The 18,842-nt window shown below is 33.6% G+C and overlaps 2 protein-coding genes and 1 long non-coding RNA gene across 15 annotated transcripts; 1 reads left to right on the forward strand and 2 right to left on the reverse strand.

The window, feature by feature from the left end:
* Positions 1-1,188: 1,188 nt before the first annotated feature.
* Positions 1,189-5,086, forward strand: LOC129926832 (uncharacterized). Its single transcript, XR_008778586.1, has 4 exons — positions 1,189-1,330; positions 1,429-1,635; positions 4,137-4,254; positions 4,919-5,086. It is a non-coding gene; the product is annotated as an uncharacterized LOC129926832 (long non-coding RNA).
* Positions 1,706-7,074, reverse strand: LOC129926831 (uncharacterized). 8 transcript variants are annotated; one of them, XM_056033280.1, is made up of 4 exons: positions 6,882-7,074; positions 6,590-6,627; positions 5,972-6,051; positions 1,706-3,703 (listed from the first exon to the last, which is right to left on the reverse strand). In XM_056033280.1, the coding sequence occupies exon 4, from the start codon at positions 3,649-3,651 to the stop codon at positions 2,689-2,691; it is 963 nt and encodes a 320-aa protein (XP_055889255.1). In that variant the 5' UTR covers positions 3,652-3,703; positions 5,972-6,051; positions 6,590-6,627; positions 6,882-7,074; the 3' UTR covers positions 1,706-2,688. The 8 variants fall into 8 exon arrangements, with proteins under 8 accessions (XP_055889255.1, XP_055889254.1, XP_055889258.1 ...); XM_056033279.1 differs by having other exon boundaries at positions 6,878-7,074; XM_056033283.1 differs by lacking the exon at positions 6,590-6,627.
* Positions 7,075-12,733: 5,659 nt separating this feature from the next.
* On the reverse strand, positions 12,734-17,711 carry LOC106079595 (uncharacterized). 6 transcript variants are annotated; one of them, XM_056033765.1, is made up of 3 exons: positions 17,130-17,208; positions 15,876-16,038; positions 12,734-15,329 (listed from the first exon to the last, which is right to left on the reverse strand). In XM_056033765.1, exon 3 carries the CDS (start codon positions 15,325-15,327, stop codon positions 14,362-14,364), a length of 966 nt encoding a protein of 321 aa, XP_055889740.1. In that variant the 5' UTR covers positions 15,328-15,329; positions 15,876-16,038; positions 17,130-17,208; the 3' UTR covers positions 12,734-14,361. The 6 variants fall into 6 exon arrangements, with proteins under 6 accessions (XP_055889740.1, XP_055889739.1, XP_055889741.1 ...); XM_056033764.1 differs by lacking the exon at positions 17,130-17,208 and adding an exon at positions 16,950-17,110; XM_056033766.1 differs by lacking the exons at positions 15,876-16,038; positions 17,130-17,208 and adding an exon at positions 17,582-17,711.
* Positions 17,712-18,842: the final 1,131 nt, after the last annotated feature.

Raw genomic sequence — 18,842 nt, forward strand, 5'->3', positions numbered from 1 at the left:
ATCAACTTCCCTTGAAAGTGAAGCGCCATTTGACACTATACTACCTAGATATGTGAAGTGGTCTACCACGTTAAGGGGCTGTCCGTTTACTGTGATCCTTGGTGCTGAGTATGTTTCATTGGATGACTTCTGGAACATGACTTAATTCTGTTTTCCGGAGTTTTATAGATAGACCGTAATGGGCGGCAGCGTATGCAAACTCGTTTACCGCGTTCAAGCCAACGTAATCACCACTCTACTAGCATACAGACTGATATGGAAGACTGTATAGTTATCTATTGTTTCTATATCATGTTTGTGTTCACTATAAGCCTCAAATGACAATCTACAAAGGGGACTAATTCAGCGTATACCACCACTTCAGTCAAGTAAAAAATCTTTCCATTGTTTGCTATACCAAACAAAATATTATATTACCAATAGTAAATAATCTAATTGGTTAGTTGTTTTAGTTGATTCTTGTGTTGTCAGGCAAAAGAAATGATTGTGCGAAATGTCAGCTTGATCCAAGATTGGGTGTCGGAGAAATGAAGAGTGGGCCTACACACTTTTGGACAGACAGACAGAGTTGATATAAGTTTTGTAAAAAATAAGGAGGGGAGGTACTGGCAACAAAACAAAGTAGCTTAGGGACAAACGGTGTAATTATAGTAGAGTAATGCTTGTTTTAATATTTTCTGAAAAATTCTGATAAAGATTAGTTTAAAAAGCCAGTTTTGTTTTTTCTTTTTGTAGTCTAGTTAGATATGTCTTTCTGATTTAACCCTTAAAGACTAAAAGTGATTTTAAAATTTGATTTTACCATAATTCTGTAAACTGCTGAATATGCACGTAACTGCTATAGAGGCTTGATTCCTGTTTGACAACTACGCAAGTTAGAGAAACGTATCCCATAAGGAAACAACTATAGGCCTACAGCAAAGGCAATCTCTTAAGGCGAGCTTAAAGGAGGATGACATTTAAAGAAACACCTAAAACCATATTGTCCTAATTGGCGAAGTGAACACTTGTGTTAGCAAATAGACTTTAAATTAAACTCCTGGATACATGTTTAAAACATAAGAGATCCAAAAACAAGTTACTGTCGCAGTTAGTTTACAAGCTCATAGGCGATGACGTCATTTATCTCATTTTAATTTGCGCAGTATTTTTTCCCCTTGTCGTTCCGTCGTGATTTTGACATGACGTCACTTTTCTTATTGTAAATTTTGGTGATTTAGAGGCAAGCTGTACCTTTTAGGTCTTGAGTTTCCCTTTGCTCTTCGTCATTGGACAGCCTTAACGGTTGAATTTGATATGTTCTTAGAGGTCTATTTGACCCATGTTTAGGGTGAGTTTTGTTTCATATTGTAAAGATGATTTTAAATAGGGATTCGTTCGTATTTGTAATTGTAGATTAGAAGTTAGAATTTTATTTGTTTTCTATAGGGTTTCAGTGTTGGCGTTACATTGTGAGTTCTGGTGGTACCTTGAACTTTGTTATACTCATCATTGTTATTGGTTGGAGGATCCTTGTATTACCCTGAACGTTGTTATAGAAAGTTGAACTGAACCTGTTACAGAGATGAATCTTTGTTTTCAGATCAGAAACTGAAATATTGTTGCCGTCACTGTTATTCAGCAACATAATATAAGGTGGCTACTTTGTTTTTAAATACTATTTTTTTTAAATATTTCATTGGACAGAAATTATAAAACTATTAACTTCATATTATATCATATGTATTTGTATGTACTTTTCATTCACACTATTCATGTCATTGTACAAATAAAATTGAAATAAATTTATAGTTTAATTGTAAGCATCATACACATCGTTTATTAGTTTATTTACCGTACAACTGGGTGTGCCTGTTAGTCTGAACTTCAGGACTTTAATACCTAGTAATAAGTAAACAAAATCCTGACAGCTACCATACTGCTAAAAAAGTCAGAATTTTGGAAGAGAGCTTAACTTAAAGTAGACACTGGTTCATGGTTCTTTATTTTAACATATACTGGTATATAAAACATAAAATTTCAATCAAAGGCAAATATGTTTCAATTGGTTTTGATATTTGAAGAAACATTTTAAAAAATACTTTACTGGTAACAAATCTCAAAATATAACATATTTTTGTTAAAGGTTTTTAAGTGAAAATAGTCAAATAGGAAGAAAGAAAATGCTATACCAGTACCACAAGAAACAGTTTCTAAAGTGAAATTTGTATGAAAAAAAAAAAGTCAAGATTACAAAAACAAAATAATATAACTCAAACCAAAATCATATGCTCATAGGCCTGAGCAAGCTAATATAGCACATTGCAGGACAGGCCACTGTCCTGTTGGCTCATATTTCTCACGGCTATGGACACATTTTTATTCACAGTCCTCCCGCTGCAGAGGAAACAGTGTCTTGTATATTCTTTTTGACTGCCCCAGACTTGCTGATCTTCGTCTCAACAGGTCTGGGAAACCCAAAAATTCTCAACCTGTATGGTGACATGTATGCACTACGCATACAGCAGGGTTTCTTTCCAGGGCTTTTGAAAGAGAAGATTTAAGCCTCTCAAGCCCTAACTCAAATGGAGTTTGATAATGATGAATTTCAATGTTAAAACAATCATGAATTTGTAATGAAAATATATTTCAAATTCAATATCATATAAAACTTAATTAAAAAAGGTTTCTATTCATTCAATTTGGGCATTAAACTACATAATCTTCAGCTATTGCTACAAGTACTGTTCCAAAGATATGTTCCTTCTTTATAGAATTTCTGAAAATAAACTCATTCAGGCATGTGCTGAATTGGACTGTGGTGGTACCAAATTGTTTCTCCAGTAATCTCTTAGCACGCATCCACATTTTTTCTACATTTTTTGTGTGAACAATATCATCCACAACATTCTCTTGTTTAACAACAGAATGGCTGTATATACCATTCTGAATCTTTGCTATATTGGCAAATGCAGCACTGCTATTAGACACAATATGTGTTCCAGGCAAAATATGTTTTTTTATTGCCTCAGTTAAAGAAGCTTCAGTGTTATTTGGAATCTCCACAAGAAAACATTTTCTTGAGTGTCTTTCTATGCCCCCAAACACCCAACGACTTTCACGGGTAACATATTTTCTCTTAAAACTCTTTACTTCGTTGATTTCAACAATAACTGGTTCTCCGTTTTCGTCGATCCCACCAATTTCTGATAGTCTGTGCCTATTAATATATTTCTCACATTCCTCTCTGCAAAAATTGCAATAGTTCATGGCAAATTCTGAAGCGATCTTTGTTTCATGGCAAATGTTAAAAATAGGCATGTCATGAGACCAACAGTATATCAAATGTAATAACTGCACAGTTGGTATGTGGCTACGAGCAAAGAATGAATTATCTCGAATGGACTTTCTTACATTACATATCTTGCATGACCAACGGAAACCATCCATTGAGTTAGTTTCTTTGACCAATGATGTTGGTTGTTGGCAATTGATACATTCATACAAATTTTTTACCAGACGATGTCTAGCTAACCAGGCTAGGCAGTTTTCTTTAGTGTTAATTGCTGTTGACAAAGTTGTTAAAGTCCACCTTTCTTCCTTTATCTGCTGATCAGTCATGATCTGATCTAAATCAACTATTCGAATACGTCCTCTACATCTGGTCGCCATTGAAGAAAAAAAATCTTTGTTGTGGATTTTCTGAAAACGAGTAGATCCAGATCTAAAAAAAAGACACAAAAATATCATTACTGAATTGAAAATGACTTTTCTTTCTAAATTTAAAGTCAAGAAATACAATTTAAACATAAATGGTAAATGGAAAATTTTAATGAGATCAAATCGATTAAATAAAAAAAATGTAAAATAAATGTTAATCTTGTGAAACAATGTTCGAGAGCAATATCTTCAGCTTTTTGTAATTTCACTGAGATTTAAGTTCATTATTAATTTGCATAAAAAATTATAATGAACATTTATACAATGAAAATAGGGCCTACATAGAATTGTTTTTGACCTAATGTCATTATATAGCAACAATCCTTCTTGTATACCTTACCTTAAACATTTTGTGTTTTGCCTCTATTGTAATATTATTTTTTTTTGCATTCTTTAAACATTTTTTATGTTTTTATTTATTTATTTATTTTTAACAGATCGCCACATTTTCTTTAGGGGAAGTTGACATTAATCTTTTAGGTTAATAAAAAACTTTTCATGCATGCAGTACAGATGCTGTTCATCATCTTTTCATAAGCAAGCCTGCTCAAGAAGGTAAGAATTAAATTTTGCTTTTAGATTACTGATCAGCAATCTGAAAGTAAATTGTTAATGGGATGGAATTGATTAAATGTAAATAAAGAAATGCTATCCTAATTTTGAAATATGCTGGTTGTGGGTTGTTTTTTTTTTGTTATGTTTTTTTTAAGTTTCACTGTGATAATTGTTTATTTCAATTCTAGAATAACTTTTCAGCCAACTTATTTTTAAAATTACCATAAAACTCTAATTACAACAGAATATAGTTGTATTAGTAAGAGCCTGTGATAAAGTTAATATAAATAAATTGGACAAAATATAATATTGATGAATTGAAGCCTAATTCGATCTAGTCTGCCATTGCACTTTTAGCATAGTCAAATACCAGTGCCACATTTGCTGACACCAATTCATAACATTTAATTTAAGGAGAAGATTGAACTCCAAATTTTGAAATACCATTAATTTTTGTGTTGCTTAATAGGCTTTAGAAGCAACCTAATTTTTGAGCACCGTTTATCATCAAGGGCTGGAAATATAACCGTTAAATAGTATGTCCACATAGATAAATGTAAGGTCTTCTGATGTTTAATTGTTAGATTCTTTTTATTATTAATACAGCTTGAAGGTAGTTTTATTACATGACTATAATATTTATTTGTTTGTTTGTTTGTTCCAGCTGCTGCATGGAAGTCAAAATATGAATTATTGCCACCAGTCTTGAAGTCAGCTTGTAAAGAATGCTAAGAATTGAATGAAAATGCTGTCTTGATATCTTGTTTGTGCTGTTATATTTGTCTTTTGTGTTGGTTAATTATTCCATGAATAAAAAATAAAAAAAAGTTAATTGTGTAAGTTTGATTTAAGAATAAATGATCAGAGCATGCAAGTCTTATATAGTATGTTACCAAAAATTGTATTGTTTGATAGTGTTCAAACCCAAAAATGTAATTTAACTTGTCCATTACTTTATAAATATGTTGACATTATAGCTAGATGTATATAGAAATCATGCACTGATTCAAATAAACTACAGTATTGAAAAACATTAAAGATTATTCCTAATTAAGCCATAATAAAATTTAATGACTGAACCATCGGAGACAGTATTTGCATGATAATACCTAATTGAGCCCTAATAAATATTTCAGTTACTAAACCATTCAGGCCAGCATCGGACCGATATTGGCACAATAAGGGTTATCCCTAATTGAACCCTAATTAATATTTCAATTACTAAACCATTAGGGCCAGCATTGGACCGATAATGGCGCAATAAGGGTTATCCCTAATTGAACCCTAATAAATATTTCAGTTACTAAACCATTCAGGCCAGCATCTTGCCGATATTGGCACAATAAGGGTTATCCCTAATTAAACCCCAATGAAAATCTCAGTTACTAAACCATTGGGGCTAGTATGGGCTTGATTAGGGCGTGATTCTGGAAATCCCCAATGAATCCGGAAGTGGGTTTACCCATTCTGGGCCGATATTGGCACGATTAGGGTTGCCCGTATTGGTCCCTTATGGGAACCTAATGACGCCAATGTGCAAACGGTATGCGCGCCCATTAGGGCGCGATTTGGGCTATTTAGGGCTGCAATTAGGGCAAAGGGGGATAACCCTAATTAAAACTGATACTGGGCCGTAATGGGCATGTTTATAGGGAATAAGCCCTAAGAGGATCTATATCCTAACAAGGTTGCACTAAGTGGTTGATTCATTAGGTACCTCTATAGAGTTTGATCCAGCTCTTTGAAATTATTAGATCCAGTTATCTCTGCATGTTATCTTATAAAGTACTGATGTTCCTTCAAGAAAGAAAATTAAATCAAAATTTTTTGTAGGATTTTCATCTACATTTAATCAGTGGAAAAATATATTTATGATGTATAGATGTAACTAATCATTAATATACGGTATAATACCACTACCAGTATATATGTATACTGTACCATTGTAGGTAAATTATTAGAATGTGGGTAGGTTTAAATTCTAATTTAATAATAATAATTAAATTCATCGAGCACTGCTAATAAACATAAAGAGCTAAAATAACAAAATAATCTAAAAAGTTTTGATTAGACAGGTCTTAATGTTCTCGAATGAAGTTTACAAAGCATATATATTGACAGGTCTGAGATCAATTGGGAGTAAGTTTCAACCCTTTGGTCCGTGCACGGAAAACTTGTTATAGAATCTAGTGTAAAAACAGGTTTACATTTTAGTTATTATTATTACCATATTATACACTAGTCATATAAATATAGACATACTTTTATTTACATGTTACTATTTTTAATTTTACTATACTAATACATACATACTAACATAGTATAACATACTTACATAGACTAGACTACTAGACTATCATCATGATCATGGCACTGGCAGATTGAGATTCAGATCATACATCACACAGCAGATGAGATTCAGATTGATAACCATGAATGTCACATGTGAGCGTCAAAAATTAATGATTCACCGAAAATTAAAAAATAAATTTAAAATTACCAAATATTTTTTTAAAAATACAATTACAATTTATTACATCTAGATCTAGAATCTAGATCTAATAAATTTTATAAATGTAATGTTAAATGTATTATTACTATTATTTTACGTGACGGAAATTACCTACGTGACTAGAAACGTTTAAACAGGTTTCTCTTATATTTTAAGAATATGCAGAAAAAAAAATCACGTTTATTTAAAAGATTTGCTTGTAAAAAAGAGAACTTTTATATTTAGATCTATATGACATCAACAAAAAGTTGAAAAAGCATTAGCGTTGCTCAGCACGCTGCCATTTTGTTTTCAATGATGTCACAGAGGTGTTGCCAACTTAGTATTTTGAGATGTTTTTTTGTGTTACACTTGCTTAAACCGGTACTGCACGCTTGTTTGTAGGCATAAATTATATAATTAATTATATAAACTCTTTCCCTTTTCTAATAATTATTTAATAAAATTGCAATAACACAAATATATTTATAACTTGTTTGTGTGTGTGTGTGTTGTTTTACTTTTTTTTTTTAATGGTTAAGTCTAGCCTAGATCAATATTATGTTTTGTTCTGTTGTATTTGAGTCACTGGTAAAATAGTAATCCTATGGCAATTTCTAATAATTATGTGATTTTGGCCAATCTAGAGCGTGAAAGGATGACATTGTGACCCGCTTCAATTGAACCACAGATAAAAAAATCGACCAGGCTATAAGCCATTTAATAAGAAAGTCAAGCTGTAGTAGCCGTGTAAAAAAAAAAACGTAGGAGGGAATCCAAGTCTAGTAACTAAGTAGGCTGGCTAGTAGTCGGTCAACCTGAGAGTTGTTAGAAGGTTTTTAGAAAAGTAGCGATGTAAAGAGAAGTGATTAGATCACAGTAGAAGTCACGTGAGAAGCAATTATAAAAGTCTGTATGAAGTAATTGACTAGTTTTGTGTGTTGAAATTGATGTGCTGGTCTTTAATAGTATAGTTAAGTACCCGGGTATCTGGGCAACAAGCTGCTAAAAACATGCAGATTTCATTTCACATCAAGACATATTTCATTGTATATTTCATAGACAAGATATTTCAGGTGTTCATGGGCGCCCGCAGGATTTTTTGCAGGAGGATTCAAGTTGCCACCTAAAGCTCAAAGTCGTAGCTTCAATTTTTTTCCCCGAGCATTTAAAGACAAGAACTGGTGCCCCCTCGCCGCCATACCTATACGATATTAATTTCACTTTAAATGCATGACGCATAGAACGTATTGCCACGTAACCATCTTCTCTTTTGAAGTAACATCTCTATGATATCAGATAAGAAGATAATAACCCCAAAATCCAAACAAATGGCTAGAATATGGCAACACAGAATCCAAGGGGTGGGGGAAAGTGCACCCTCCTGAGGGCGCCCGTGAGGGTGTTCCTTCATATTTGATAAATATATTCTTTAGCCTCTGGCAGGACGTTGAAATAAAGTGGCGGTCAGGGTTTGAACTCGGACCATCGTGACCATCAAACGACAGTCCAGAGCGCACATCTTATATTCTGATGTTGACAACTTAACAGGAAAGGGTTTGTCATGGCTTTTCTTGCTTCGCTGGTGAACCTTGGTCAGGATATCGCCCATGGTCATGTCCAGGGATACAAATACAATGGTGTAAACTTGAAGGGAAAGCACCAAGGAGTCCAAGCGCACATTATTCGCATCAACAATCAACCTTTTGCGCTCTTCTTGCGGCGGCCATAATCTTAACATTCAGAGTGTTTAGCAGAAATATTATTATGTAGTTTGTTGATTGTTCATGAACAAATGTCTTAATCATTAGTTACGTTGATTTAACTTTAAGGCAAAATCTTTCATGAAGTACATTATGTAATGTAGTCAAACGACCAATAGTACAGTACATACGAAGGTACTATGTTTTGTAACAAAATAAGACCTACAGCATTAGAGGCGGACGTTTTGTGATATTTGTTAATTAAGTGTTTTTTTTTTATTTGGCAATAGTCATCCAACCTATATACATTAAATATAATCACTGAATAATATAATAAGCTTTTTTTTTTTACATAAATTAATTTCCCTTGTTAACATCGTTTACTTTCAAAATACACCATCAATAAAATACAGCAAGAGAAATAAATAAATAGAAATCGCTATATGACAAGCGTGAGAGACATAAAACGCTTGGGCTTGTCTTGGCTACATATGAGGAGGCTCGAGGTTCTCAACACCGGACTCAATCAGAGTTGTGCTTACTGAGGACTTAAAAGCATCACTGAAAACATTCTCCGTGGATACCTCCTCCCCCCCCCCACCACCACCTAGTGATCCTGAAAACAGATTGGACCATAGTGCTCAGAGCTTGCTATAAGCATGAACAATGCTCTTTATGAAAATAAAAACTATTTAAAATAATCTGGAATCTGGTCTAGCATTTAATAAAAGCTATTTTTAAACAATCTCAATCCAGATCTTGTCTTCTAAAATACAGACGTAGGTTAGTTCACCAAAAAAAGTATGTACTCAGAGAATGTAATAATTTATAATTCAGTGACAATGAAAAGTAACTTCTATTTAGCACAAAACACATTTCATTGCAATAAATCTTTTAACAAAAAATAGTACTATTTTATTGTGGTCTAAATTATTTTGTCTAACATTAATATATCTGTACGTTAATGAGTGTTTCTCATTTCTAGTTGGCAGCCCTTAATAATGCCAAAATTATTTTTTATAAAAAAATCTGAATTTGTTTTTGGCCAGGCAGTGACAACAGGGAATGTCGCGAAAAATATTTTTTGACGCTCACATTCATGATTACCCTATATATATATAGATCTCTCTCTCTCTCTCTCTCTCTATATATATATATATATATATATATATATATATATATATATATATATATATGCTCATATATATATGAGGGGTGGGCAAATTACGGACGCGGAGCACATGTGGCCCGCCAAAGTGCTTTATGCGGCCCTCGGACACCTAAAGAAATCAGGTGTGCTCACACATCACACAAATGTAAAAATGCAAATATATTAAAAATAAATAATTGTAAATATCTATAATTCATTAAAACTTTTGATTATGATTACTTATAATGAAGAGGCTACAGAAACAATGTCTCTAAACGTCATTCTAAAAAGTTTAAAGTAAACACAGATTATTTTAAATGGCAATAATTCGAAAAATTCAAAGACACAAGTTCACGCCAGTATTTATTCAGTGCTATGAAGAACTGTGTTTAAAGAGTTGGGTTGGCTTGTATAAGATGGCAAGGGTAACAACTGATGGAACCCGTGTTTAGACTGAGAAAAAGAGGCTTTTTAATAAAATTAAGAACAATTTCCCAACCATAAACTAATAAAGGGAAAGCTACATTGAATATTAAGTTAAAAGATTTAGAAGTCACAATCAACAGTTTTGGCATAAGGCCGACCTTAGGCATAAGCAAACTATACAGCTGCCCAGGGCCTACGATTGATGGGGGGGGGGGGGCTCGTCCAAGACTTACCATTCCATTAAATTTAGAGAAGAAATAGCGAAACTAATCCTCACTATTTTTGTTGAAGTACACTAGGTTTATAATAAATTGCATACCGGTACTTTAAATTTAGCTTTTTTGCAATTTATTTTTATTTTTCTATTTTATTTGGTGCTACCAAATTCACTTTGTTTAGGGCCTCCAATCATCTAAGGACGGCCCTGACTGGCTATTCCGAAAAGTTTTTGAAGATTTGGAAACAAAACATTCCGATGTTCGGTAACACATTAGTATCCAGTGGCCTCGCTAGCATTGGAATAATATGGAATCTCAAGGAAGAAATTGTTAGGTTTCTTGAAGGACATTGACTGTGACTTTGTTACTAATATTTCTAATGAAGAGTTGAAGACGGGATCATTGCAACATGTTGTTTGCACATGAAATGTATGTGATCTTAAATCTTTTCAAACAAAGCTATTCCATTTCTTGAGGCCAGCAAGTAAAATAAGGTTTTCTTATTTTCATTTGAGAACGGTGAAACTATTTCTAGTGAAATGGTTGAAAAGTACAAAATTTATATGGATTCCTTGATTGTAGAATTTGAAAGCATATTTTAGAGGTCAAGAACTTGGAACCAGTTTTCAATACCCTCTGCTTACCATCTAGTGCAGAAGCTGATTCAGCTCCAGAGGAAATACCTCCAAGCACATTATGATCTGAAAAAGAAGTTCCAGCCAGTTCTTCCGCGGGAGTTTTAAAAAAACTTTGCAGTTAAACTTTCACATTGTTTGGAACCACATTCATCTGTGAACAAACCTTTTTTTTCGTTTGAAAATTATCAAGTGTTAGAACAGATCGATGATGATTGACTGTAACTGACAGCAGTCACAAGAAAAACAACAACTAGTTAGCTAGTTCCAAGCTTCCGGAATATTATGCACGAGAGTAAACAGTTATATACTTTATATTAAGTACCGGTACTACTATACATCTGTGTTGAAATTTTGTGATTTAAATGTAAATACAGAATAAAATCGTTCGTAAAATTAGTTCAAGAAATTGATAACTCTTGCTGTAACTCCTCAATTGTAGTGCAATATATATATATATATATATGCGCCCCCCCCCAGTTGCAAAGTTTTTTTTAATGCGGCCCTCGGTAGAAAAATGTTGCCCACCCCTGGTTTAAATGATACTATTCTTTGTTTTGGTTTACCCTGTTCAGGAGGGAAGCTCAGGCAAGTACATCATACCCCAGATGAGCCCGAAAAAAAAAAAAAAAAAAAAAAAAAAACGACAATGGCTCCAAATTGAGACTAGGCTGATAAAAATCAAAACTTTATTAAATCTCTTCAATGAGATAAAAGACCAGCAAAGTGAAATAGTATGAGTGTTACTCAGTAGCGGCAAGGGAGTGGCAAGTGTGGCAACCGCCCCGGGCCCAGCGATAGGAGATTCCATTGTCATCGTCACCTTTGAAAACCAGATCAGTTCTCATAAACTAGGATATTGGATACTATATGATTTGATATGATACAAATTATTATGTAAGTTCTTAACATGATATTTTCGGTTTCCAAATGCTGAAATACCGTTCTGTTTCGTTAAAGACAACATTTTATGACCTGCAGATTAAATTAAAAACGCTAGGGTTTTTTTTTTTTTTAAACCTTTCAACGAAAGTTGGATCTGAAAAAGTCAATGAACTATTGTAGCTCCCACCTCAAAATTTGTTCTTATTCCTATACCAGTACCAAAGACAGAGTATTGTGTTTTCCTCGAAAATTGCTTGGCACGATAGCTACTGAAGGCCAATTAGCAAACCGAGGCTACTTCCACTGGAAGCATCTTGGTAATAAACTTCGGCAGCACGATGTTTTTGTGTCCGCGTGGTTGAATTGATCTCTGAGAATGTCCAATGCAGAGGTGGACTTTTAGCTATATGGGCATTCAGGCAAATGCTCGGCAGGCCGTTACCCAATTGGGCAGCTTAGGCCACCGAAAGGGCCGCATGAATGCCAGTAAATTGTTTTAAGATTTATAATATTCTCTTTAAAAACAATACTTTGAGCGTTGTGATTAAAAAAGAAAAAAACATCTTATACTCTTTAAAGTCTAATACTAAGTATTGTCGTAAATACCCTACATCCATATATGGTGCTTCAAGTAGAAATCTATTTCATATACATATTAAAAGTACCCTTAAGGTCTATATTTCTAATAGAGATTGAATTTAGTGTGAATATATTCAGATGAATCTTTAAAAGGGCCGACAATAACGCTCCAAGTCCTATAAATGACATGTCCAGTCACATTCGAATTCTTAATCATCTTATTGGTTAGGTGGAGTTGTCACATGATCTCGAGTGGCCCCGCTACGAAGTCCTTTATAAATCAAAAATAGCTGGAACAGTGTAGCATTAATTGGAATCAAAATGAACTATATATATGAAACCAGAACTAGCTTAGTTTGTTTACACATGAATAGAAAAAAAAACAACAAAAGTTTACACGTCAATAGAAAAGAAAAATATATGAAATAATATTTATTTGAATCATTGAGTTTTCGTTACCATACAAATACATTTTTTTTATGTACATGTACAGGCATTTTTATGAAACAAAATAATTAAACCAAAAAAAAAAGTTTTTTTTTAGAAATTCTGGACTGTATGATCCTGACATTGTTCTGGCTGACATACAATATTGGTAATTAATATTTTAACCAGTACTTATAATACTAAAAAAAAAAATACCAACTTAAACTAAAGTTGTGTGCTCTAGATATTGAACCAACACAAAATGAAAAGCTCATCTAAGAGTTCATGAAGAAATAATTCTTACTATTCTATATGAAATAATATTTATTTGAATCATTGAGTTTTCGTTACCATACAAATACATTTTTTTTATGTACATGTACAGGCATTTTTATGAAACAAAATAATTAAACCAAAAAAAAAAGTTTTTTTTTAGAAATTCTGGACTGTATGATCCTGACATTGTTCTGGCTGACATACAATATTGGTAATTAATATTTTAACCAGTACTTATAATACTAAAAAAAAAAATACCAACTTAAACTAAAGTTGTGTGCTCTAGATATTGAACCAACACAAAATGAAAAGCTCATCTAAGAGTTCATGAAGAAATAATTCTTACTATTCAAAAGTATTAACTAAATATTACAAGAAAATGTGCAAAACAGACGATGTTCTAAACTGAGATCTTAAATCAGTTTATTTCAACAATGCATATTTTAATTAGTACCCATACCAGTGAAAGTTGATAATAATAATAATTGATTTTTTATATACCGGTATAGCAAATATAATTTTGCTCAAGGCAGTTCAAGAATATAACAGACATAAAACAGTGATACAAAGTTTTGAAAATGTAGTTGATCTTCTTTTGAATGTAAAGGAGCATGTGGTCCATCTGAGCTCAAGATAATGAAATTTCCCCAATGTAGATCTTGTTATGAAAAAGCCCTATTAGATGCCAAGATAAGAAGGGCAGCTATATTGTTAGGTGTAAAATTGTCTTTAAAATTTAGCCCTCAACAGCTAAAAGCACTTTTGAAATTTGATTTCATTATATTCTTTACAAAGCTAAATATATCTTTGTGTGAAAACAATCAACAAACTCCATTTGAAATATTTGTCTTTAAGGCATGACAGAGAACTTTTGACATGCTTAAAATTTCAATAGATTTTGAACCAATAATGTTTTATGTATTTCTTGGAAAATATTTGCTGAATTTTGAAATTACTCTATATAGGCAAAAACATTGCTTAATAACATCAAGTAAATCACATCTAATAGTTGTTTTTCTTCAAAAATGGTCAAAATGTAAACTAACCTTTTTTTAAAAAAAAAACAACTTATGGAAATGTTTTTACATTACAAGAAAAGATGTGATGCAACAAAATGATTTGAAAAGTTACAGATAGGTAGAAACAGCTTAAAGAGAGTACATGAGCCAAATAAACAGACTACAGAAATGAAAATTGAATAACCTAACTCACAAACATATAAAAACTTTAAAATAAATTTGAAATATATTTCTAATTTAATGTCATACCGGTACTACAGAAAACTCAAAAAAATGTTTCTTTTCATCCATTTTGGGCATTAAACTACATAATCTTCAGCTATTGCTATCAGTACTGCGCCAAAAATATGCCTATCTCCTATGGAGTTTCTGAACATAAACTCATTCAGGCAAGTGCTGAACTGGATATTGTTGGTACCAAATTGTCTCTTCAGTAATCTCTTAGCACGCATCCACAATTTTTCTACATTTGTTGTGTGAACAACATCATCCACAAAATTCCCTTGTGGTTTAACCACAGAATGACTGTATATGCCATTGTGGATGTTTGCTATATTAGCAAATGCAGCAATCCTACGAGATACTATATGTGTTCCAGGCAAAATATGTTTTGTTATTGCTTCAATTAAAGAAGCTGTGGTGTTATTTGGAATTTCAATAAGAAAGCCTTTTCTTGAATGTCTTTCTATGCCCCCAAACACCCAACGACTTTCATGTGTAAGGTATTTTCTCTTAATATTCTTTGCTTCATTGATTTCAACAATAATTGGTTCTTCGTCGTCATCAATGCCACCAATTTCTGAAAGTTTATGCCTATTAATATACTTTTCACATTCCTCTCTGCAAGAATTGCACCAGTCAATGACTGGTTCTTTAGAGATTTTTGTTTCATGGATAATATTAAACAGAGGCATGTCATAAGACCAACAGTGTATCAACTGTAATAACTGCACAAGTGATATGTGGCTACCTCCAAAGAATGAATTATCTCGAACAGACTTTCGAAAGTTGCAGTTACAACATCTCCAACGAAAGCCATCGATTCCTTCAACAAAGTTGACGAATGATGCTAATTGACAGCATTTAATACATTCACATGAATTTTTAATCAGCCGATGTTTGGCTAACCAGATCAAGCAGTTTTCTTTAGAGTTTGTTGCTTCTGACAAAGCTACTAAAGTCCACCTTTCTTCCTTTATCTGCTGATCAGTCATGATCTCATCTAAATTTACTATTTGTTTGCGTCCCCTAGGTCTGACTGTCATTGCTGAAAAAAACAAAGATTTTTATCTTTATTATGGCAGTACCTTTTCAATAATAACCAGCAGATAACATCTAGATCTTTCGAGTGTCCATAACTCCAACATTTAAGGAAAGATGTGTCTGGACAGATACTCCTATGGGCTCAAATATAATATGTATAAGGCATTATGCCAGAGGAACGAGTTTCTTGCCAGAGAAATACTAGAGTCTATATAAATTCGTGTGGGAACGGTCGTGAGAGGGGACGGCTAGTCCAAAGGGTAGTAAAACAAAGCTACAGCAAAAGTGCCAAAGAGGGTGCGAGAGCAACCTCATTGCACCGTATGAGATGTAAAAGAGCTCCCAGTGCGATCTGTCAACGTCCAGGGACCATTATATAATATGGTGTGTCCCCCACAGCTACCCCACGGCTTGCCTGGTAGATTTAAAGAAAATGATAGGGGCATGGTGGTGCAGCCTTCGGCCGTGTCTCTAGTCTGTGAGTCCGAAGTGTCAGTGTCCACCAGAAGTGAACGCAGAATCAAACTCTAAGTTTAACCCAGAGTCTCACCCCATCAGGCAGAGTGGTGTGAAGGAGGAACACACCATTCACTTCAGGCCGGATAGAAGGGAGCTCTTGTTTGCTTTCGCTGGCCTTAGAGTTCCAAGTGTGATGCACAACTCTACATGACAATTTCAGATGGTGGACTACAATGAATGATTTCTTGAGTAATCTGAAAATGGAATCTTAACTAGTAATGTTATCTATATATTATATTCTAGACTAGGTTTAGTCTAATTTAGAATCTTCTATAGAGATCTACATCTCGATCTAGTCTAGCTAGATTAGATTGGGTCATTCAACATTGCTAATCTGTCGGATCTACTACTGAACTACTGGCAGACTTAGACGACTTGGTACTGATGTAGTGTAGATCAGTATCACACACTCATCACACTGTGATGTTCACTGTGATATACTGTGAAACAGATTATACACATGACCCATGCCCATAGGACTAAAAGTTTATAAGTATATAATATATATATAATATATAAGTATAAGGCTATATTGATATTGTCATTATTCATGATTATTGTCACACTCACACACAGTTGACACACTGTGAGTGACATAATATAATAATTAGTTATTAGATCTAAGTCAATCTAAGTCTAAGTCAATCTAATTTAAGTCATGTTACAGCTCGGCTTAAAACTAAAAGTATGCATTACTTATACTTATATTCTTATATACTAGACCTCTATACTTTAATAGGATTAGAATTAGTAACATTAGACGATGATTAGTTACTTATTATTTTATAATTATTAATAGATCTAATCTACATACTACATATTATTATTCAAAATTATTGGTATAGAATGATTATCGGTCATCTAGATCTAGATTCTACTATTTTTATTTTAGTATTTATTAGAATTAGATCTGAGATATAGATCTAGATATATATTATATATATATATAAAATATAATTTTACTAATAATTAATGATTTATTATAATTTTTATCATTAATCATGTATCATGATTAGATCTAAAAAAAATGTATGTCAATTATGTTATGATTATGCTTTATTATTATACTTATTATTATACTATGCATATGAATGATTGATTATACTTGATTATAGTTTATTATAAATTTAATAAATCAAATTTAAATGGAATCCTGGAATTAGCCAGAATAAAATTGGGTAATTTCTTATTGAATTCATTTGACAAGTGTATAGCCAAAGCATGTAAAAAGATCTAGAATCTAGATCTAGTGTTTTTAATAAATTTTGTTGTAAAATAAAAGAACCTTTCGATTTTGAATGACGCCAATAAAGTGTTTTAAAACGATAGTGTTTATCAGCAAGCTGCCATTCTCTGATTCTGGTTGTTTGTTATTTTACCGTGATGTTGACAACTTGCATCCTCAACTGTGACCTCCGTGACCCTATGTCGAATTGCCGCCTCAACATCACTTGTAAGACTTCAGCTAGGCCAGGAGAGGCGCGGTAGCTGAGAGGTAAAGCGCTTAAATTATTAGCTTCAGAACCGGGTCCCGGGTTCGAATCCTGGTGAAGACTGGGATTTTCAACTTCGGAATCTTTGGGCGCCTCTGAGTCCACCCAGCTCACCAGCTGACTACACGACACCCTCGTTAACCGTGTGCTAATATTATATGATATTACGTCATTGTTTGTTGTTTATGTTTTGTGCGAAAGCAAAGGATCGAACGGAAATAAAAAGTTAGTTATATATGTCTACCTTAATAAAGACAGTCTCGTTATTATCATTATTAATTAGTAACGTCTACAGTAATTTATTATTAATCTGTGACAACAAGGTCAAGACAACCAGAAGTGGTCGAGTTGTCAAAATTCCTTAATGTAAATAAAGGTCTTAAGAACTTTAAAAGGAAGGATGTGATAATAGCTTCGAAAGCGAAGGATGTGCTAATATCATATGATATTACGTCATTGTTTGATGTTTATGTTTTGTGCGAAAGAAAAGGATCGAACGGAAATAAAAAGTTAGTTATATATGTTGATAAAGACAGTCTCGTTATTATCATTATTAATTAGTAACGTCTACACAAACTGTCTTTGTTTCCACACAAACTGTCTTTGTAACCTTGTTATCAATGGCAAAGTTTTATTGTTCAAGACTTTTTTTTTTCCTAAAGCCGTGACTTGGTTGCCGATTGTCCTAGCTTTGATAGAGTGTTTCTTTTGAGTGACTAGTCTGGCTAAAGGTTCTGTTTGACTGTGTATGGACAATTAGTTGATCTTTTGTTGGGTTGAGTGTACAGCTAGTAAAGTGTAAGGGGGTCAGTATGGAGACAGCATGTACTAAATGAAATATTACACACGAAGATCATCTGAAAGGATGGCTGCCTGGCCGTGCGGTTTGCGCGCTGGACTTTCGTTCAGATTTATCGATGGTCCAGGGTTCAAACCCTGCCCGCTCCCATCCCCCGTCATCCTGCGGGAGGTTTGGACTAGGAAGTAATTATCTTCAACTTTGAAGGAACATCCAAAACATGTAAAACAAACAAAAGAAAGGACAATTGTGACTAATGTGGTCCTATGATCGCTACCGATATCGTCCAAGACCTGAAATTGAGTTTTAGATTCAAGGTTTGCAGTAATAAGAGTAAGGTCAGGTTTAGATTGGCCGCTATTACCAGTGTGATATAATGTGTGTGTGTGTTGTGGGGGAGTATATTTATTTTGCAGGCAGAAGAGATTTGTGCCATTAAGTAAATCATGGAATTTATGTCCCGACGAGTTGGCTACGTCGTAGCCCCACTGTGGAGACTTTGCGTTAAAATCGCCTGCGATGACATTTTGAGAGGTGATATTAGTAGGCCTACTGTCAAAGTCGAGGCCGATTTCATGTTTGGGGGTGGGGTATACAAATTAGTTGCAGTAATTTTGCGCCCTAATTTGTGGATCTCGAGGGTGATGGCGTGGGTACGCCCGTGAACCTGTTTGGTAACCAAGTACGTAAGTTATCAGTCCCCGGC

The sequence above is a fragment of the Biomphalaria glabrata genome, chromosome 6 (genome assembly GCF_947242115.1).
Source record: "Biomphalaria glabrata chromosome 6, xgBioGlab47.1, whole genome shotgun sequence".
NCBI lineage: Eukaryota > Metazoa > Mollusca > Gastropoda > Planorbidae > Biomphalaria > Biomphalaria glabrata.

Coding starts and splice junctions, on each gene's coding strand:
- LOC129926831 (XM_056033287.1), bottom strand. CDS start 3,651: ATGGCGACCAGATGTAGAGGACGTATTCGAATAGTTGATTTAGATCAG.
- LOC106079595 (XM_056033766.1), bottom strand. CDS start 15,327: ATGACAGTCAGACCTAGGGGACGCAAACAAATAGTAAATTTAGATGAG.